Source organism: Diplotaxodon limnothrissa, linkage group LG3 (assembly GCF_057381915.1).
Source record: "Diplotaxodon limnothrissa isolate DT_005_m linkage group LG3, D_limnothrissa_male_GT1.1, whole genome shotgun sequence".
In the NCBI taxonomy this organism is placed as follows: domain Eukaryota; kingdom Metazoa; phylum Chordata; class Actinopteri; order Cichliformes; family Cichlidae; genus Diplotaxodon; species Diplotaxodon limnothrissa.
In genome coordinates, this window is record NC_140598.1 from 53,420,263 (window position 1) to 53,442,819 (window position 22,557).

The 22,557-nt window shown below is 43.2% G+C and overlaps 1 protein-coding gene across 1 annotated transcript; it reads right to left on the reverse strand.

The window, feature by feature from the left end:
• Positions 1-795: 795 nt before the first annotated feature.
• Positions 796-22,557, reverse strand: acap1 (ArfGAP with coiled-coil, ankyrin repeat and PH domains 1). Its single transcript, XM_085349569.1, has 23 exons — positions 22,070-22,557; positions 19,428-19,485; positions 16,557-16,676; positions 16,363-16,416; positions 16,161-16,219; positions 14,723-14,906; positions 14,437-14,481; positions 14,249-14,344; positions 11,935-12,009; positions 10,889-11,001; positions 10,711-10,762; positions 10,524-10,624; positions 10,250-10,361; positions 9,937-10,148; positions 9,795-9,864; positions 9,505-9,599; positions 6,228-6,415; positions 6,072-6,122; positions 5,793-5,974; positions 5,245-5,354; positions 2,657-2,767; positions 2,516-2,577; positions 796-1,209 (listed from the first exon to the last, which is right to left on the reverse strand). The coding sequence occupies exons 1-23, from the start codon at positions 22,120-22,122 to the stop codon at positions 1,112-1,114; spliced, it is 2,301 nt and encodes a 766-aa protein (XP_085205695.1). The 5' UTR covers positions 22,123-22,557; the 3' UTR covers positions 796-1,111.

A 22,557-nucleotide genomic window follows, 5' to 3' on the forward strand; every position in this document is an offset into this window, starting at 1 on the left:
TAACCTGGGTTCGATCCAACCCTAGGGGTTCGGCAGAGCCTCCGCCGTGACATGCACGGCTCATTTTGTGCACCAGTAAAAAACATGAGTGTCTTGAATTTGAAAAAAATCATATTTTATTTTTCACTAAAGAGGGGTTCAGTGACTGCACATATGAAACTGGTGGGGTTCGGTACCTCCAACAAGGTTAAGAACCCCTGGTTTAATACAATGTCAGCGAAAGCAGACATACCCAATACTGATGCTCTTAAGCACAGCAGCTCCATCTGTGAGCACCACCAGTGGAGCTACATGCTCTTGTGTTTGCCAATCAGAAGAAAGCTGGATGAAACAAAGGTGGAGATAATATGGCTCGTTTCAGAGAACGTGAGACCCAAGACAAAATTAGTAAGGATAATTAATGAGTTTTGGAAAGTTGTGCAAAGCACCTCTAATAGGATGACGAGTTCTTTAAAATAAGAACTTATTACTGCTTCAGTTCAAAAAGTTAAAACTGAAATACACTGAAACACGAGTTTGAATTTTTCTTTTATTTGATCTGAATACAAATTGAATGTACCTCACATAATTTAGACAAAACATGAACACAAAGTCCCAAATTTAAAAATCTGCAAATACTCCAGTTCATCGCAAGACGGTAGAAATAAAATGCAACTTCTAACAACAATTTCCTACAAACATTTTTTGTTTTGTTTCATGTAATGAGTCAGTAGAAATCGCAAAACCTAAAACAACAGCCTCGTTTCGCTTACAAAAAGAAGGAAAAAAAGAAATAAAAAAACTGATTTACTGGTTTTAATAAGAAAACTTTTGGCAGAGTAATGGTGCTACCCTCTGCTACAGACACCTCACGCTGGTCTCATAAAGCTGTTGCAGTGTTTCCACTTGGACACGATTGTTCTGCTCTGACGTGCTCGCACAAAGAATTCACTGTTCCGTTCGTTCCCTCTGAAGTCAACACCAGCTGAGCTGTGACCGAACACGTGGCAGGTAGCCAGCGAGAGAGAGAGAGAGCGAGTGCATCTGCATGCCTGAAAGATGAATCTTTTCTATATGTGCCTGAAAGTATGTGGTGCTGCACTGTGGAATGAGGAGGTGGAGAGGCAGCTGGTTAAGACTTCGGGTCAGCACTGCGGCGTTTGAGCTTCTCCGGGTTGTTCGAGGCCATGTGGGAAAAGTCTCTGAAAATGTCCTGGTAGGTTTCATCACCTGAAAAAGACCAGAGAAGACGTGAGCCTCAAAAGCTTTTGGAAATATTGAAAAGCTTAAAGAACCCACATTAATGCCGCCCTTGCTTTCTGAAAGCACCCGTACTTTAATGTGCCGCAGCCATCGTTTCATCAAAAGCTACACCGTTAATTGCACACCAACTATTTCCTGGACACGTTTAGAGCTGTAGCCCTAAAGCAAGACACATGCAACTGAACACATAAACACACGTAATGGCATGCACATGCACTTTACCTCTTAGTTTGCTGTAGGTGGCGCACACTGCACAAGCAGTTGAGACCAGCCGGACGTCTCAGAGGGCAGAAGGCAAAGGCACACGAGTGCATACAACACAGACAACAACAACAGACAAAGCACAGCACGTCAAATACTGACCAGCAGTTCTTTCAAGCAGACAAACACAACTTGTTTTTCTTGTCCTTTTTCCTTCTCTCCCCAATTCCCGCATGACTAAAAACCGGACACAGGAGACTAAAGTATAAAGTTATCAAGAAGCCCTTAAACGGACCCAGAAGACAACCACGAAGGAATGGTCTTTGCAGCTTGAAAAAGAGCCAAATGGCACAAAAAACGCGAACAAAACCCACTGTTAACCTCAAGCTCGAGGGGCTGCGGCAGAGCGCTCAGTTAAGCACAAAAGAGGTCAAATCCAACAGTGTCGAAGCTTAAACTGAGTCACCGTTCACAGAACAGCGGGAGAAAATTGTCCTTGAGAACCAAAACCCAACCCTGAATTTAGCTTACATAAACTGGAATAAGAAACACAGTCACAAATACACAAATCAGCACACTGTACAGACAGAAAATATCCTAAATACACTGAAAATTGGCCTGACCCAGGTCTACTCTATACACAGCTTCTTTAAGCTCGCTTAAAGAACGGTTTAGTATTGAAGACGCCCACATGTAGGTCTGTGTTGACATAGTGTTCGGATGCTTTGTGGGTTTCAAAGTGCAGCATGATGTGCATTTACAATTCAAAGTGCGTGTGACCACCTCATGAGAACCACCCGTCGTACCCTCTGTTCCAGCCTATCTTCTCTCACAGGATTCTTAAAAAAATCTAAGTTGAAGCTTGTTTTTTTCTTTTTCATCTATAAACTCATGCACGGTAAGGCATGCTTGATTTTAAAAATATATATGTTTTAGCCCAGTTTGTCATTTTGAATCCCCATAGCCCATCCACTTATATGGTTCTTTATAGCCTGGAGACTCTTTCTAGTATTGGCCAGCCCACCTCCAGTCCCGCCCACTCCACCCCCTGATCCCTGCCCCTCTGAATGACCTGGTTGGCCGAACGCTCCATCCATCTCCCGCATCTCCTTGTTCATTTTGGCAATCCGCAACCTGAAAGACAGAAGATCGATTAAGCGAACCCGCAGCTGCTAACGTGGCTCACGTGTTTTCTTTCGAGTCAAACACTTACAAAGTGACGATGTCTGCATTGGCGTTATCCACGGCGATAGTTATCGGGTCCTTCTGGTTCTTGTCTCGGGCGTTGTAGTCAGCCCCTCGCTTCAAAAACAGACAAACCAACCTGAGAAACGGAGAAGAGAGAGCACATGAGAGACTTTAGCCTGGAAATCTATACTATATCCAAGCATTTCCAAGGACCTGAGCATTTAAGGAACTCAAGTGAAGGGACTGGAGTTTAAACTGACTTTCCCAACCAAAGCTTCTGGAGTTTAGTGTAGTTTCTCTTCTCATTTTCTATCTCTACAGATCCACTTTCATATCCAATCAACATTAAACTCATGTCACAGTAAAAACCACAGCGTCACAGTACTCTTCTCAGGAATATCTTACAGGAAATGGACAAATCTGCATGTATGTGTTTCCAAGCCCTAAGGCGTGTGCAAGAGAACCAATAAAAAAAATAAAGTTAAAACAATAAAAACGAACAGAATTATCAAACTCTAGATAATTGTCAAACAATCAGTTTCCCCTTGTAGCCTCCCTTTATGCTGGCTTTCTTTCTGATTGGCTGCCCCTCTGAGAGATGACCGCATTGGGGATGTCCACTCATGATGTTTGGAGCAGTCTGAAGCCTGAACCTCAGGGATCACACAATAGCTTTCTAATGCACAGAGTCATTAGTTCATGCTTTTGATGGAAAGCACAACGGGGACTATTAGTTCATGGGTTTATTTCTGTATTAGATTCACGTGGGTTCAATTCTTGGAACTATGAGTTCTGAACAGTTGAGAAGAAGTGTTGTCACGAATGTATCTGAATCATGTTATTTCTTGAATTTCAATGTATTATTAGAAACAAATAAAAAGATACTTAAAGGTAAGGAAACAATGAATTATACTGTATTATGTATTATAAAGTGTTACTGAAAATGCTGCAAAAATGGGAAAAAAAGCTACAGTTTTGAGACTATTTAATATCAATTATGTCCAACTAACTCGTCGCTCTTAAGAATAAACATTTATGTTTCATTGTGACTCATTTTCCACTTTACTCACCACCGGCAGGTATTGTTGGCATAATGAATCACACCAGCCTTGTTATTAGTTTAAATATATCATCAAGTTTGGACATTCTGAATCCTTGACCTTGTTTTTTTGGTAATATTTGACGTCTGTTAACGTCCCCTTGTTGTAGACAGTTGTTTACATCCTGGTGCTTTTGACCCTTACTCTTGATTTATGGTCGCTCTTTTTGAGTAGGTGTCTGCCTACAGAGAGAAGTATTCAACCTACGCAAACTGTTTACTCCTCCAAAAACCCAACGGCACGCAGCTTTACTGTGAGTAGGTCAAATGCTGTTTGGTGGAGAAGCTGACTAGAAAAGGGAAGGATGCAACAGTGGAGTTCACTGGGAACACGAGAAGTGCGAATTAAGATGAAAGCTAAAAAATCCAGAGTAAAGGCACAGGCGGTGGCCGCAGTGGGCACTTTTGATTGTTTTGATCGGTTTCACTTCAGCTTATTGTAAAACTTCGCTCCTCTTCGCGGATGGCTGACAGGTCAACAACAGCACATGCAACAGCGGCCCGCAGACTGATTGTACCGCATTATTTGGGCGTTAGCTCCATCCAGCAACAGACGCTGTCTGCAGGTGGATGGTAGTCTGTAGCTGCCAAGTGTCTGCGAATGGAGAACCATGACGAGGCCCTTAAACTTCACCCACAAAGGACAATAAGAGACTACAGAAAGTCACTGATACTTGACAACTTCAAAAAACTACGGACACACAAAAAAAACTGCTGGCAGGGTGGAGTTGGAGGTAAACATCCAGGGCTAAACTTTTCTCAATTTCTAGCTAGTCTTAGTTTATGATCTTACCTCCCCATTGCTGTCTTCCAGGCCCACGGTGTTAGACTTTTTGTCTCTGTTTAACATTTACATGTAAACCATACCCCCCACTGATTGTTCCCTGCTGTCCTCTTGTTTATTATTATAAATGTTATGTTATGATTTCCCAGTGGTTCAGAGTCATCTTACCGCCTCAGGCCCCCCCTCTGGGTTGGTAATCTCACCATACTTTGGTAAACACACCCTCACAGGAAAACTGGATCTGAAGGCACGTCTTCAACACCAGACATCGAGGAAAAACGACAAAACGCACTCTTATGGTGAAGACTTGTCAGCCACCCGCCTTAAATCTACCCCGCTCTACCACCTTTTATACTCTAAATGGGACAATCATTTACAGAAGGAACATCATGTTGTGTTAAATAAGACTTGAAACCACCAACTGAGCCCATAAACCCATTAGGAAACTCTTTACTGGAATCATGAGCGGTCGAGACATTTTCTCATCGACTTCTACTCAGACTGCAACTGGTGGAGTTGCCCCCTGCTGGCAACTGGAGGGACTGCAGGTTTAAAGTCAGGTTTACGTCTTTCTACCAGTCCTCACATTTTTTACCCATGAAAGCATCCTGCTTCACTGTGTTTTCTTAGTCCAATAACCAGTGTCTGTTTTCAGATTCTGTTATCTTGGTATGAAGCTATTTTTTTTCACTGAAACAGGGCCGTGTCACAGTATCTGTGTTTGTCTTACCCCGTGTGGCCCAGGATGGTGGCGTGGTGCAGCGGTCCCCTGCCATTGCTGTCCGCCTGGTTAACGTTGGCGCCGTTTTGCAGCAGGAACTCGCAGGCTGCCAGGGCGTTCTGACCGAAACAGGAGAACGCGTGAGCTCAAACACCCTCTGAACCAATTGCACCGTGTGTCACACAGTGTGAGTAAAAGGCAGCTTAAGGATAAAAACGCCACAGTATCCTAATCGTTTAACACACATTTGCATGCAAATGTGCTTATGGCAGTTAAGAGATACTTTATTTTTAGTGGGAAGGGTATTTTGACCAGAGAAAGTAGAAACCCATTGACTACTACATGACAGTGACTATTTCGGGACCTGTTTCAAAGATAAGCCGTACCATCCCGCTTTTGTTCTCTACAAATGTTTAGCTGTACTCAAGCAAGACTGGTGTCCACAAATGGGACAACAGAGAGATTTCGTTATCACCTCCATCCATTTCCATGAGATCTAGAGGTCACAGAACTCGTAAAGATTCAAACTCTAATGATCGACTGAGCGTCCTTCTCACCACTGAGACAGCCTGTATCAGCGGCGTGCTCGACTCATCGTTCACGTTGACCCAGTTGACATCGGCTCCGTGGGCCAACGCGTCGGCCATGACGGGGAAGTTCTGCAGGGCTGCCGAGCGGTACAGCAGCGCCCCGGGGTGGAGGTGGCTGAGATCCTCCTCCTCCTCTTCCTCTTCATTATCTGAAAGATTTAACAGATGTAATGTTATGTGATTCTTCTCAAAAGCTGTACAAGCTCTTTTTTGGTGGATCTGTGTTTTGTTGAGGTCTTATCTCACCTCTGTGGAAGCCTGAATTGTTCTTCTGGACAAGGTCACTGGGGCTTAACCCTAAAGAGAGAACAACAGTCGTGATTACTGATACAGCTGACCAGGCCCTTAGCGTTATCGAAGTACGCCTTCCTGTTTGACAACAGGGGCGACTCGCTGCTTTACCTGTGACCCGAGGCAGAGTGGCTCTGTTCGGTTTGGGCTTGAGCGGCGGTCTCTGCGCGATCTGTGTGGCCGCTCGGTTTCTCCTGCCGCTGGATCGCCTCAGCGGGGGGTTCCTGCCAGTCTCAGGCAGCTTATGGATAAACTTCTTTTCAACATACTTTGATCGAATCCACGACTCCTTGTCTCCTCTGAGGATCAGAAAGTATCAGAAAATGAGAAAGAATAAGCGCGAGCGATGGAGGATACGCTTCTCTTACATCGAGGTAGAGTTAAAACAGAAGAAGGCCACGTGCAGGGCCGTGTCCATCAGTGTGTTTCTGGCTTTTCTTAAGCTCAGTTTCACTTCTCTACTTGAAGGTGTGAGACAGGAATTTAAGTTTTTTAATTTAAGTTTCTGAGGCACTGATTAAGTAATGCATTTATTTAAAATTGGGGATGTTTGTGTGCCTACTTTCTGAAGCAAAGTTAGTTTTTAGGCCTTTACAGACTCAAAGTTGACCACTGATTGGTATAATGTAACTATGCACACAACTAGCATTGTTAGAATTACAGGACAAGACACATGAGCAATAATCTTACAGAAGCAACTGTTGCCATCAGTCTGAGAAAGCTTATAAGGCCATATACAAATAATTCGAACTCCATCGTTTTACAGTGAGCAAGACGACACACAAGTGTAAGTGTAGGCTCAGATCAGACTTTCACAATCCAGAGCAACTGGGCAGCATGCTGGCACTAACACCTCATACCAACCGTGAAGCACGGTGGAGGAGGGGTGACGATTTGGGCTTATTTTGCAGCCACAGGTCATGGGAACCTCGCGGTCACTGAGTCAACTATGAACACATCTACACACCAAAGTATGCAAGTTTTTGAAGTATTCTAGAGTTAAATGGCATCTCTCTGATAGCTAAAACTAAACTGGTTCATGCAACATGACAATGATCTCAAGCACAGCAGAAAATCTGCAACAGAATGAAGAAAAAAAAGATTAAAGATGTTGCAAAGGCCCTGTCAGAGTCCAGACCTCAACCTGACTCAAAAGCTGAGGTAGGACCTTTAGAGAGCTGTGAATAAATAAATGCCCACAAACCTCAAAGAACTAAAGCAACGCTGTGAAGAAGAGTTGGTCAAAATTCCTCTATAGTGATGTGAGAGACTGATAAAGCCACACAGGAAACGATAACTTTAAGTTATTACTGAATCTACGAGCTGCTGAATCATGGGGTGTAATTAGTTTAACACGGTGAAATATTTCATGGGTTTCATTTTATAACTTAGTAAAGCCTGGATCACTCTTATTACGTCCTGATACCCAAACCTTTAGAGTTAAAAGAGGCTGTACTTCCCTTTGACCGTATCTGAAGCTTGCAGCCTCACTATAAGTTTCCGGAAAACACTTTAGTTAGAGAGTTAACCATCTGTTTCATGTACATGCTGCAGTTCCTGTCTGTCGTGACAAAACGCAGACAAGAGGAAGCAAAAGAAGAAGAAAAAAGGTCTGAGATGGGTCGTAGGCTGCTGATAAAGTTAACCATAAACTACAAAGATCTCCATGGAGAGCACCTTTTTATATTCAGCATATAAATAAACATGCTCGGTGAAGCAGTGGCGTCAGTCCACTCCCACTCAGACCTGTAGCGAGTTAGTGATCAGTCAATGTAAAAATACAGCGTGCGCAAGCAGAACTGTTAGTAATGTTAATGTGGCAGCAGAAGGAGATGAAGAGCGCGTTCCTGTTTGTTTTTCTTTCCAGCTGCATCAACACCGATGTTCCATGAACCACTTAAAGAATGACGCTTGAACAGAGAGGGGATTGCAATAGATGCATGCAATATTCTCCCATCTGGAGGAGTCGTCTGAATTGCAAACAGGCAAACGCATAAAATAAAATACCAACACGATTAATGAAAGAATTGATTTAATTCAGTTGCAGCTGATTTGTTTTGCCTTTGGTATCAACCAACTATCATTAGCTCCTGACATCTATGGTCTACTTCCTCTACTGCTAATATTTACCCAATCGTCAGTCTTGTTTTGGCAATATAATCATCGCCTAGCTGCAAACTTAGAGGAGGAACACCAGTAATTTTCTACTGCAGCTCCAGAGTTAAGAAACACAAAGTAGCTACTTTCAGCTGCTCCCTTGTCACAAGTGTTCGCCACAGCAGGGAGGTCCACATGTTTGATTCGGGCACATTCGTGTCTCGGCCTGAATCCTAATCTGGGACATTTGTTTGATAAGCTGTAAACCACTCCACTGCGCTCAAAACTGAAGCACGAAAAGGCAGAAATAACTTGATTTTGACAGAAACCTTAGACATGTCCTGCTATACGCTCACACTTTTAACACTCGGTGGCATCCCCGTCCAATCAAGCAGAAACTCAGAGGCTTGAAACTGAAGCCAAACTACCAAAAAACATGCCTGACCGCAATTGACTAAAAAAAGTAAATGGATCTCTACAAAAATCTGAGTTTTACAGCAGAGATAAATGTGTTACTTAAAACAGTCTAAAGTGCATTTCGAAGTTGATGCCAACTGTACAGGGTGATTATTTCACAATTCTCCTGTTTACACTAAATTAACTATTTGAATTGTACCTATGGGTACAGGTGCGTACCACCGATTCTGCTTCAGCTAATCTGAGCCACTGAACTGGACGTCTCAACTATGTTTGTGGTATTTGTGCCTTTAAGACCTTTTTTAAATCAATAATCTGTCAAAAGTCTGTCCAGGAGGAATGTTCTCTAGTTTTTGAATGAAATGTTAATATTTTATTTTCATGCCAGCGCTAATTTACATAAATCTGTGTCTGTGCATGCTTCTGAGATGAACCGACCTCTTGTCATAAGACAGGTGGAATAGGTACCTGTTATATATACTCTATCGATGCACTGCATTAAGCTAGTTAGCAGTAGCGGATAACTTAGCACTCTAGCACTCTTCCAAATCTGGTCACTCTGGGCTCCAAAAAAACAAGATAGCAACAGGCAATGATGCTAAAATGAAACCATTAAAGCAGGTGTTTGTAAACCTGTTTTTTGTGCCATCTTTTATATACAGTCTATGTTTCTGATGCATTTTCTCTTGCACACGTCATGAAGTCTCCCAAAGCATGATAGCCAACAAGAATAACTGTCGGACTACACAGCGCTCCTTCAGGACTACAGAGGATATTAAATATTATTTTTTAATACCTAAGGAGACTTCCTGTCACACATCTGCACGTGGAAAAACCAGCTGAATGCACGTTGGACTGGATTGATTATGCGTACCTGGGACTGGAGGGATTGGGCTTCTTGATGGTGATCTCATCAATCCGAGCTTCATAGATCCTGTTGATAACTGTGTTCCCCAACTCACACATCAACTAAAGGCAGCAGGGAAACAAGAACAAATAAACCAGATTAAGTACTAATTTCTTTCTAATTTTTTTTTATTTTGTTTTGGCTTATATAAAGAAAACGGTTGCATAATCCATTGCGCAATCATAATTTTCTCTGGAACTTTTTCACAATAGGCCACAGGGAGGTGGAGCCGCTGCAGCTTTAAAATTTTAAATTACCTTAATAAGCTCGGGCTCCCAGGAGTCGAGGGTGAGGGAGCGCACTTTGGAGAAATGGACTCCAAGGCTCCTGCCAGGGAAGGAAACCATTAAAGCGCACAGTGGAAGCCAAATGTGTGTGTGTGTGTGTGTGTGTGTGTACCTGTGTATTCCTGAGCAGACAATACAAAGTGTGATGCCCAGGTTGATGGAGGCCCAGTCAGGACCCGGCTCTCCGCAGTCGCAGCACTGCCTGTTCCCCGGGATTGCCTGAACCTCCTCCAGTGCTTTGCAGCCCTCGTTGTCCTGATCCACGCCTCCTCCACCTCCTCCTCCTCCCAGGCTGCTTGTAGACACCGAGCTGCAGCGCTGTCTCTGATAACAGAGACACATGGGAATGGCGAGCATTTAACTCCCACTGGAAAGTGCACGTTGAAGATAATGTGTGTGTGTGTGTGTGGTGTATGTGTTCTCACTGGGCTGAGCGTGTCCTCTCGGCGCTCCTGAAAGGCTGAGGCGATGCTGTTTTGGACGGCGCTGATCCATGCTTGCTGCTGCCTTTCTGAGTCTGCCTGCAACAAACAGCACCTACGCACACAAAGTCACACAACAGTGACCATTTAACACTCGAGAAGCAAGAAACTAACACCTCGGCAGTCTGCAGGACGCTTTCACACACATGTGACGCTAATGCGACTTCACCACCATTACTGGAACAGACACACGCAGGTGTGCATGAAGTGAACTCACTTTGATGGGGAAACCACTTCAAAGCAAAAACGCCTCTCATTTTCAATGCTGGGTTTGACTGTGCAAAGACGCAAGTCCTCCACCACGACTGTAGGCTGGTCCTAAAAGATGGACAAACCGTGATGGTCAGGTTGCATACGTGCAAATTCGTCTTTCGAATGTGCTCGTGACCCTAAGCGAAATTTACCTTGAATTTCTTCTGATACACCAGCTGATTCTTCTGAATTGAAAACCAGCGCCTGAGGTGGAGAAAGAGTTTAGCCTTTTAGCTGTTTTCATTCACTGCCGGGCAAGCAAACGCACGGTGGACATCGGATTTATCACAGTGAGGTTCATGAGAGGAAAAGCACACAGCAAAGTTGTACCTGCTCCAGGTCTTGAAGGCGTTGCTGGCCCTCTTGTACAGATAGCCCTCCATCACGATCCCATTAGCTGCGTCACCATTAAAGTCCATAATGGAGTCATCATAAGACATGTCCTTGAAATATTTAAGAAATTAAAATCACATTGTGTCATCTGCTTCAAGGCCTTTTTTTTTCTCCCCACAGCTTTAATTGTGTTTACAAAAAGTGATGTAATACAGAAGTAATTGGTGCGGTCCAGATCTGGCGTACCATGTGGAATGATTATTCTTTGGGTTGTCCCCCCTGTTTGCAATATCTGGGCCAAAAGTTATCAATAGCGATGCTGCATTTCATCCGAGAATGATGCAAATAAAGCAACCATGCTGTAATCGATGCCATTCAAATGTGGGCTACTTTTAGGCTGACATCCAGGCCTCACCTGACCCAGTAAGTTGCATCTTTGCTCATGTTAGATTTGTTATATTTGCACCAAAATGCTTTAGTCTCACAGTACATCAGTTTGTCGGGGCCAGAAAAAGCCCATCAGCACTGAATCCTTTCCACAAGATGCCAAAGTCCCTGGTGGGCTCCAATGAGCAGAGCGTATTTTACTGAAATACACATCTGTCTGCACAATCAGGAGCTTAGCAACCAAGCCTAGCATACAGGTACCTCCTAGTCCCCTTGAGGTTTTTATCTTTTTATCTATATTACATGTTATTATGTTGCCTAGCAACCACCTACCAACTGTCTAAAATGACTAACTTGTTGGATTTATGCATCTCTATTAAATCATTGCGTCATTTTAACTTCACAACATTAACATCTCATTTTTATTGTTGCAACTTTCATTATGCATCATATACTGTCATGTCATCGTGTTGTCTAGCAACCACCTAACAAGAGATTAAAATCACAGATGAAAACACAGCTACATCGTGTAGAAACGAACGTGACAGCACCAGAAATGCCGTCTTCGTTATTCCACTGTCTCCGTCTTGTTAAAACCTAATGCCTACATTACCCATGATGCTCCTTTCGGTTGTGAACGTTTGTAACTGCGTTACCTTTTTCTTGATTGCTGCGTGTCTTTGCTCCATGTCCCTCTTTTCTCTGGCACAGTCGAGGACAAACTGTTTGTGCTGTCAAAACACAACACGACACAGCGTTTATTAAACCTGGATTCATATTTTTACACTTTCAGCTCGCTGTCCAGCTCTACCAGGTTAAACACACACTGAAAGGACAGTGGTTCGATCACCATCCCCTCCTGTCACTGTGCTGAAATACCCTTGGGCAAGATAGTGAACCAAACACTTTATAACTGAATGTTAGAAACTGTTTATGCGTAGAAAGCGAGCAGCGAGATGCTTTAAAAGCACCAGCCTATTTACCAGTCAAACTGAGATTATTCAGAACATCAACATTTTTACGAGCCTTCAGATTTGCAACACTTTTATTCAGGTCGCTAAACTAGTACAAAAACCCCCACACCAACTATTTTTCAGCATCTCTCACCGATCACTTTATCTTTTCCTTTATTTCATAAGAACATTGCAAATTTTAAAAAATAAAGCGCAAAACAGTTTGTGAGGACCGTTTAAAACTGTAAAACCTGCATAGTCTTTCCATTTAATGTTACGAAGGAGAGTTTTCTCCTTTCATTTTCATCTCCGACACATTTAGTTCTTTCAGAAACTCGGAGAGATCGGCAGCTTCGCGGTGGGTTATCACTCCTGCGCACTCTTGTGCAAACAGGAACTAGGAAGTGCTGAACTTCTGCCGTGTATCCTGCGCCAAACCAGAAAACAACATGGGTGGTCTCTCCTGCACAGAGCCTGCTTAGAGCATCACCCTCTCCCTATTTCACTCTCTCCTCTGCTCTTGCTCGTTCTCATCATTTCTTGTTCAAACAGGAAACGCTTTTCTGTGGTTTGATCCGGTCAGTGAACGTGTTCACAATTTACTTCCTGTTTGAAACTCTTTTTATTTGATCAAAAACACTTAGCAGCAATGCTGCCTCTGCTCAAGGTTGACGGTGCAGAAAAGATTTTACAGTTTCCTCTGCAAAGGAGCAGGAAGGGGCGCACGCGCACACACACACACAGACATGTGAAATATTTCCTGTTGTTGCTCACTTTTTCCTGTCACGATGAAAGTGTGATGTCACCTTGTGACTCCACTGCCCCTCCCCAAAAAGATGCCAGTTCCTAGTTGGACAGAGTTAACCCAAACAGCATTTTGGCCAAAAGCATCATACCATGACGCCCGTGGTCCACAAACACGATTGTTTCATTCAAAATGTTTTAGCAACATCTTGTGTATCCCTAAGCCAGAACAAACATTTGCAATCCATTTCCTGCCTCATAAATCATCTGCGAGGCTTTTCTGGGTGTTTCAGGTCTACGTTGTTCACCAGCTTTTGGTTGGCTTCTCTCTTTTTAGCATGCAGACAATGTACAATGCAGCAGTTTATCACCACTAACTAATCAACTCAGCAGCAACACTTTGTCTATACATGTGGTCCCATCATGCTTACTGTGAGCGTCCCTAGAAAAAACTCATTCTAATGCAAGAAAAACACTGTGCAATAAGTTTACAGCAATTAGTCTTTGGCTCAGGATAAAGACTCAAACTGAGAAACTGCTAATGTGGCTGTGTCCACTTTTTTGTTTAAGGAAAACATTTTTCAGAGATGAAATTAACACGTTGACAGCCTAGGCCAAAAGCACTTTTTGTCTATAAAGCTTATTTCCTCCTTCAACAACTGTAGAGTAGGTTAAGATTTAATACAATACTGAAGTTATATCCTTAAAATTGTGTAACTTTACAAGACCAAACATGGTCACTTCTGGTCTAAAAAGACCAACGAGTGCATCAGGAGTGGCTGTTTCCATCTTTTACATACAGTCTATGGGGCAGACTTTGTTACCTATTTTAAGGGTGGCTCTTTGGTGCCCTGGCAGGGCCTCTGTGTGTGTGTGTGTGAGTGTGTGTGTTGCTTGCTCTTGGCAGCTGACTCCAGTTTAGCCAGAGAGAGGAGTGCTCCAAGAGCTCAGTGCAGAGGAGGCGGTTCTGTTTGGCTCCTTTAACCCTTCTTTGGTTACTCTTTTGTTTAGTTACCAGCTTCTAGTTTTGTTGTGTTTTTAACTCATCATTTGTTGTTATTCCCTTGAACTTCTTAGAAAGAAACACACACACAGCAGGATTACAAGTAAGGTTTCTATTCTACACATTCACAAGTATGAACGCATTTTTCTCACATTGAGGATATCTTCTTCCTGTCCTACTGCTACTTATTTATGACTCATGCACAGACGGTTTCAGTCACAAAATGTCATTTTAACCGAAACAGAGATGTAACAAAACAGAAATAGTTACCTCTTCATTCAGCTTTTGTCGATACTCGTCCAGTTCTGACAGAGACTGGTGACCCTGCAGGAAGAACTGGGCTTGGGCATCCATCAGCGACAACATCTGACAGGAAGCAACACAAAGCCAGTGAGAAACGTCTGAAGATAGAGTATGCATTTAAAAATGGACACATACAGGTAAAAAAACCAACTCACTGCCAGCAGAATATCTGTCTTCTTCTTGGCCTCAATGACATTAATCTGAAAAAAAGAAAAAGCAGGAAGCAATGGTTAGAGAGACTTCCATATTTTCATGACCAAAACAGATTCTGCCCAGCCAGAAGCCACAACCACAAGACTGGACGGAAGCCCTGAGGCAGGCCTGTTATCATCCAAAGCAAAAGTATGACCACTGTGCTGCTGCTGCAGGCTGTTGTTCCAACCTAGCAGTCTGAGTTAAAGTGAAGCCTGTGTGAGCCTCTCTGCACTCATCTTTCCTCACCTCCAGCACGTAGTCCAAAGCCTCAGACCTGAAGGCCTTGCGCGCGTTGAGCAGGGCGTTACTCGCCTCGTCCACCTCGTGCTGCTTCCCGCGTGGAGCCTGAGCGTTCCTTGACAGCGACCCCTCCAGGGCTTCGCTGCTCTTTTCAAACTCTTTTCGTCTGTCCTTAAAACGACGAACATCTCTGCAGAACAGGAGACGAAGGTAAGAAGGGGGAAAAAAGTATTATGCTGTGCAAAAATCTTGAGCCATCACTTTTCTCTGTACATATTTCCTGCAAATGTTCTAGTAATTTTGTATTACAGTGCTCTTGAGCAACAGTTCTCCATGCTTTCTTAATGTCTTTCAAAAATTATTCTGGTGGCTTTTCCGCTCCTTTACAGCCCAGTCCCTGTACCTGACACTTCCTCATTCATTAAGCCCCTTGACACAAACCTATGAGTCATTCAAGCAATAAAACTGCACCTAACTCAAGGGATGAACCAGTGTTCAGACAAATTGGCAAAGAAACAACTTTAAATGGTATCTTTAGACACTTTGTTGTTAGCAGCTTGTCACAAAACAAATCATTTGTTTAATTGATTCTATCTAACGCCATTTGTAAAACACAGTGGAGACTGTCATGGTTTGACACTGCATTCTGTTGTGTTGCATCAAAATTGATGCAATTAAGCACACAGAATATCCCATCAGATTTTTATCCACCATGCAACAACATCTGGAAAGCATCTGCTTGACAACAGCTTTATTTTTCAGCATGACAATAATCCCAGACACTTTGCCAATGCAATAAATGGACACCTGGATAGAAAAAACACACACTATGGAGCACTATCGGTCATGGATTAGCCTCCCCAGAGCCCCGACCTCAACACTACTGAAGCAGTGTGGGATCATCTAAAGGTGGAAACATCATGTCCTTCAAGAAGTCTGGAGAACTATTCATGAAGACTTCTCACAGAAATGGAAAGAAAGCTGCCTCATAGAGGGAGGTAAAGTAAGCAGTATCCACATTACCAGATCAGTTTTTATGCAAAAGCAGAAAGCAAGTTATTGGATGCTGCTAAGTCACATGCACATGATATAAAACATTTTTTAATCACCGGCAAATTTATTGTTCTTTCTTTCTTACTTTTTTACCATAGCTTTTGTGCAATACTGTTTACCACGTGACGCTATCGCAAATACCTCTCTTATCTAATCTACCAAGTTATTTCCACTAATGGGAGCAGACCACAAGACAAACTATGAGGGGGAGCAGACCACAAGACAAACTATGAGGAGAAGCAGAACGATTATGACAGGCACACATGAAGGGGAATGACTGTATCTAAGGAAAATGTACGTATGTATGAAGTGTATGCTGGTGGGAAAGAAACTCAGAAATTAAAGCCTTAGATCGAACACACAGGTGGGGCCACCGTAGCGGCTCACTCACTCTTTCACAAAGCTTTGCAGCTTCGCCCTCACTGACTTCTGCGTGGTCTCAATCACTTCCTAAAAGGAGACAAAGACAAACATATTAAATGTCAAATGTAATATGTTCAGCGGCGTGCTGCAGCCGTACTTGACCACATACTGCAGCTGATAAGCATCGGCACTGAAAAGGAGAAGTCAGAGGCCGTGAATAACAAACTCACCCCCTGTGCCTCAAAAATGACATTCAGCTTTTTGGAAAATTTCTCCAAGCAGTCCTGCAGAGCACAAATCTTAGATTAGACTCTGAAACTTATCAAGTCAATAATGCATTTTAATGTTTTCATTCATCGATTCATAACCGCCATCTTTATTTACAGCTTCCGGGCACTTTGAGAACCCAGTGTGCTCTGCTCACCGCCATCATCTTGTCCCCGGAGCATTGGTGTCCGAGCTCCCGGAGGCCATTCACGAAGCTCTTGCTGGTCTGACAGTAGGCTTTGCCAGCCTCCAGCATGGCCTGGCACTGTTTCACTAGCTGGATGACACAAATAAGCAACACAAAGATTAAATGATCTCCTGAACAATGTAACAGCAGGCAACAAACGTCAGTTTAACATAATCTGCATTCATGCTGAGTATAACCTTGTTCACAGATTTTAATTCTGGTTGTTCAGTAGCTGTACTGGAGACCTGAGAGAATAAGTATAAAACATGCCGGAAGTGTTTCAAACCTTCATTCTATCTAAAGGCCACCAGGTGGCGATAGCTGTGGTTGCAGCTGCAAAAAGACTTGTGGTCCTATAAAATTGTATGCAGAAAGCAGCTTGACGTCTGTAAATAGTTTCCTGCTAAGTGTATGAGCTCAGTCGTATATTTTGAGTCATACTGAAGAAAGAGCGGTCGACCACTTCGTGTAAGCACTATGTTTGTTTCTCTTTTAACTCCATTTTGGTCTCCACCACCATACGAGGACTATATGAGGCTCTTTTATCTGTTAAAGTTAGCTTTTTTCTTCTTCTTCTGTTGCTAGCTTATAGCTAATTTGGCTAGCTGGCTAAATAATAAACAGCAATGTTGTTTTTGTCTTATTTTTGCTGAAACAGCTTCTTGATAGTCTGCTCCTGGAAAATACGAGAGGCTGTTTCTGCCACTGGAAAAATAAATTTGCCATCTATGAGTCAAAAATTCAGGTTATTATCTAAATTTTGACTTACAGACTAAAATTTCCGAGGAAGTTGAAATTTTGAGATAGCTGCCTGAAATTTTGACTCTAGCTAACTTGAAACTCAAAATCAGCTCTTTCTGGTAAAAAATAAAAATAAAAAAGATAAAAATTTCATTGGTGGAAACAAACAGCACTGATGGAAGGACTGAGACTGAAACAGCACAAACTGCGTCATGCCAGGAAAACTTGCTTTAAAGCTATTTAGAGGCCAGGAAAGTGGAGGATCTCTATGTGTTGATGTATGCTTTTTAAATAAAAGTACGTAGTAAGTAAATACATTATTTTTTTAATTAAAGGTCAAATATAAACTGAGCTTCTGCCTTGGAAAGATAAGGCCTGTACCCAGTGTCCACCCTCACAGTCGTTTCCACTTTTTTGTTGATTAGATCTTTCCTCTGGCCTCTGTGAGGACCCTTTGAAGTTCAAAAACAAGAAATTGCATACAGATTATATTTTCTGACCCATTAAAAGCTCCATTTATCAAGCAATAAAACCCACCGCTGATCACTTCAGCGTGATCTGCTAACTTACAGCTTGAAGCTTTAGGTGGTTTTCAAGCCAATTCAGTGACTTTATGACTTTCCTCTTAAGTGCTGCTTGTGACCACAAGCGTTCAGCAAAAAGGACTTTAACCCTGTGGGAGCTCCTCTCTTCCCCAGCGTGTTCAACAGCTGACCTTTATTACATCTGCAAATATCTAATTCAATGCAATAATTTAAAAGACGTGTTCGGAGAAATCTTTAGTTTTATTAGCGTCACATTTAAACCACCAGTGACATCTGAGGAGGCACGTCGCAGTGACAAAACCTAACCTGTAATGGATGTTTGGGGGGTAAAACATTAATAATAAATCCCTGCACCAAGACATGTCAGTGACTCATTATGTAAGCACACACATCACCTGAGCGTAGATATGACTGCAGTGGCATCATAGGACACGCTGTCTGACCTTTTTGTGCAAATCTCAGTCAATTTATCTGCATTTCTCTGAGCAAAAGCACCTCTGAACACAGCGAAGACGTGAAGCTGAATCCACACGCTTCAGTCCTGAACTCAACGAACTTCTAAAATTGTTGGAAAAAATAAATTTAAAAAAAAGCGTAGTGGCTAATTTGCATACAAAACACACAGATTACACATCTCTCTACACTGCTACAGATCACAAATGAGCTCCATGCAGCATTAAATCCACACTTCACTTACATAATGAATACTTACAATCAGACCTTTATATAGAATATTAAGTTTGATTTGTACTCCAGCAACGTTTAACTCTAAACACCCTCCTTTTTGAGACTGTGGTATCACTCGTACAGTAGATTATCTGCTGACTTCTTCTGATCTAGTCAGATAACTGAAAAATATAGCGTGCAGTGTCTGTCAAAGAAGAAGAACTTTGTCCCAAAATCCTTTTGGGATGTGGCTCAGACCTGTCGCAGCCTGTGAAATAGCACCGGGACAGAAAAAAAAAAAACATGTGCTACTTCCTTAAACCTAATCTCGTGGAAAACATCTCATGCATGCAGGGAAAGGCTTCTTTCTGTTTCACCTGCTCAACTGAAATCAGTCACATTCATGACACTTTACAGGCAAAGTGAGTGTGTTTGTTTTTTTGTTTTTGTATTTAAAAATGGTAAAATATAACATGTGGGAACCTGAGCTCGCAGAATAACTAACAACATAGTAGTAAGTCACTTTGATTTGTGCTTATTCCGTATCATCGGGGAACAGAAACGCAGCATGTGACTGACGTCTATCAGATGAATAGATCTGAAACTGTAGATTTTTACAGCGTGAGCACGCAACAGGGAATATAGGTCGGCACGGCGAAGCAGAACGAAGTGCAGTTCTCTCTGAAGCAGGACAATATGATGGGGAAGCAGCACCTGCAGGCACTTCCTGCTCGCCGTCAGGTGAAAAAAAGCTCCAACCACCAACGCCCACCGCTGACTTCGCTGCCACTGTCCATCGACATGTGATGCCTCGTCTCCGTTTGTGCGCTTGTGTGTTTGTGTGTGAAGTGGAGCGGTGACATTTCAAAAACATCTGGAAGTGTCTTACCTTCTCCAACCGTGTCTCGAGTTCACTCACGTCATTCTGGACGTCTTCGATCTCAGCTCTGGAAAAGAGAAAATTCCAGTTAAAGGTCAGGGGTCATGGATTTTTCAATATAAGGCGTGAAAACCCTTCATTTTAAAGTCATTTATCAGCTCTATCCTCTCAAAAACTGCTTTTTCTCTTTTTTGCACAATTATAAACTAGAATAAAGAATAAAACTAGAATAAAACACAAACTTTCTGATGTTTTACAGACTAAATATTTCATTTCTTTACACATTTCTGCAAACATCACTCCACCTGCCCTGTGATTGGCTGGGTTAGCCACCACCACCCCTCCCCCTCCTGCAAACCCTGATCTAAAAAAGCAGTTAAGAAAATGAATGGATGGATTCTTGCACATTTTACTGCTTAACATTAAAACATAACCACTGCAATATGATGCGCTTCTGTGGTGCAAGCTCGATACCTTCATGGACAGCTTTATTTCTCCATTTCTTATTTGCTCTGCACGCTTACAAACCAAATAATTCATGCTTAACATTTTTATTCTTGTGCTTTATTTCCACTGAGACGATGCATATGACTCGTCAGCATTTCCATGCCTTTAAAAGCAGTGGATGTCAACGTGTCACCGTCACAGTGCGCAGGAACAGTCGGAATCGCACAACAGGAAAGAGTATTTTTTTGTTGTCTTAATATTGTGCAGCTAGAGCCTCGTCACGCTGACAGAGTTACTCCACATATTTCACGGCCGCCACTATTTCAGGCCCCGGGCATCTTGTTTTACACTCATTTAGCTGTAATTAAGCATGAAGCGTTGGGTATTTTTAGAATCTCTGTGACCTTCGGCAGGGTTTGAAGTGCATTCCTGTGGGTTTGAATGGAGCTTAGGGGACGCTCCAGCCATCAGACGTTTATGTAGGCCCACATGACTGCAAAGAAAACCTCCAGTGTGCGTGTAATTGATTACGTTTTGTTTTCTGGGTTCAGGATGTGGACTCGAAGATCTCTGAGACAAAAGCTCCTCAGAGATCCTCTTCAGGGCTGGTCTTTTTAAGAGCCGCCTTCTTTTTCTTGTTTTTTTTGTCGTGACACTTTCTTTCGATCTCTTTCTGCCTGTCGTGTCTTCTCATACCAAAAGCTAAACCATGTGGTTTCCGCTGCCTTCCACCAACAGTACAGAGATACAGAGAGAAACAGAGAGACAGAGAAAGAAAAAAAAAAAAAAAAGAGGCGCGTCTGAGTGGGGAGAGGAGAGGAGGCCCGGGACAGACAGTAACTGTTTGTGTTTGTTAGTGCGGCGAGGTTTGAATCAAAGTCTGAGGTCATGTGCTCTTGAAACACGACCAAATGACATGTCAAGCCAGGAGAGAAGGGAAGAAAAGGGTTGTTTTTTTTTAAAAAAAGAAAGAAAAAGGGTCTAAAGGAGAGAGGCCACTGTGGAGGAGAGTGAAGGAGCCCTTGATTAAGAAGAAGCACATCCTTTTTATCTTCTTCATGTCTCCTTGCAAGAGAGACGGAGGCTAAGAAAGCAAATTAAGACAGAGCTTAAGCTGAGTTTCCGCCGTGGTTCTCCCCACAGAAAACACGCTTCCTGTCTCCTGTTGATCACCTCAGCACATCTCGCTTCACTTCCTGTCGCCCTCCCACCCCGCTGTTACCTAGTAACCAGAAGGTACCACATTTGAGTGTCTGTCCCAAGGTGTCAGAGCACTTTATTTCCCCTCATTTGTTTTTTGGCCCTCTGTATTGTCCATCCATCTTCCCGTGTATGTGTGTGCGATTATGTGTATTTGATGACTGCAGCACCTCCTCCTCCCTCCTTCACCCTGCTCGCAGCCTGACACGAGACCTCACCACGTCTGCGGCCACAAGTCAAACTTTCCACTGCTGTGTGAGCCCCATAAATTCAAGATGGGCGAGAGAGAAAGACTGAGGTATGCCAAATCAGGCTGAGGCAGCCACTGTGACTCAGGCGAGCTGCCACAAACTGTCAAGGCACACCCAAAGTTGTGCCAAGCTCTCTCTTGAGCCACTTGCAAAAGCAACTCAGAAACACTTCCCTTTCGATTGCACCAGATGTGCTGATGTTGAAAGGAAACTGATCGCACTCCGCTTTGCTGACACGCAGCAGGGGCTGCAGTGACCCGGCCTGAATTAAGATTTCGATTCTCTGAAAAATGAGTGTGATCTCTCTGAGAGTGGAGGTGGGTTGATCTCGACAACTATCAGGAAGAGGAAGCATCAAAGCTGCAACTGAAGTTTGGAAAACCAAGCCACTAGTGATAGCACTGCTGATATTTTCCACTGGAAGGAGTTTCGTGGCGATGTTTGAATGTCCGTGGCTAGTACAGGTTTTCTGTGGTCTCGGTGAGACGTGGGAAAGCACCTCAGAGCAGCAGATCAGCCCCCCACGGCCCTGCAGGCCTGCACAATGTCCTCATAGCTTTCAGTGACTTTTGACCCGAGCAGCTCAAACTCTCTGACAGAAGAGTGAACAGCAACACCGGCAAATGCATAAATGTTTTATTAGGGAAACATGAATCAGCCTTTAATCCATAATCTCCTGCTGGAGCTGGAGCAAAGCCAGCTGTTCACTGGTGACATCAGCATGACTAACAAAGGTACAGGTGAAACTCTTACCTGAAGCGCGGGGAGTCCTTCAAACCCTCCTCAAAGTCCAGCTTCACCGTCATCCTTTGCGTTGACACCAACCCTCGTGACACTTCGTGTATTTATGTGACTCCTGGCTTTCAGCTGGAGGTGCCCGGCAGCCTGGCAAAGACAAAAACTAACTCTTTTTCCCCCCCACTCGTTTTAACGCTCCACATCGGCAGCCCGGATCATTGTTCTCGCTGCTGGGTGTTTTCGCTCTCGTGTAGAACTTGTTTTCCTCTCCGGGTTTCTTTCTTTTTCGCCCGAACTGTTGCACATTCGCGTCGGAAGAGAACTTGTCAGCACTGAATGAACTGAGGGGATGTTAGTCGCGTCATTACCATCTTATGCGGCAGATTTTTAAAAAAAAGGCACAGTCCGGCGCAGAAGATGCGCAAAGCCAGAGTGTCCTTATGGATCCCAGAGGATTTCAAATAAAATCCGATGGCAGCGTGAATCAGGACTCCCCGGGGGTG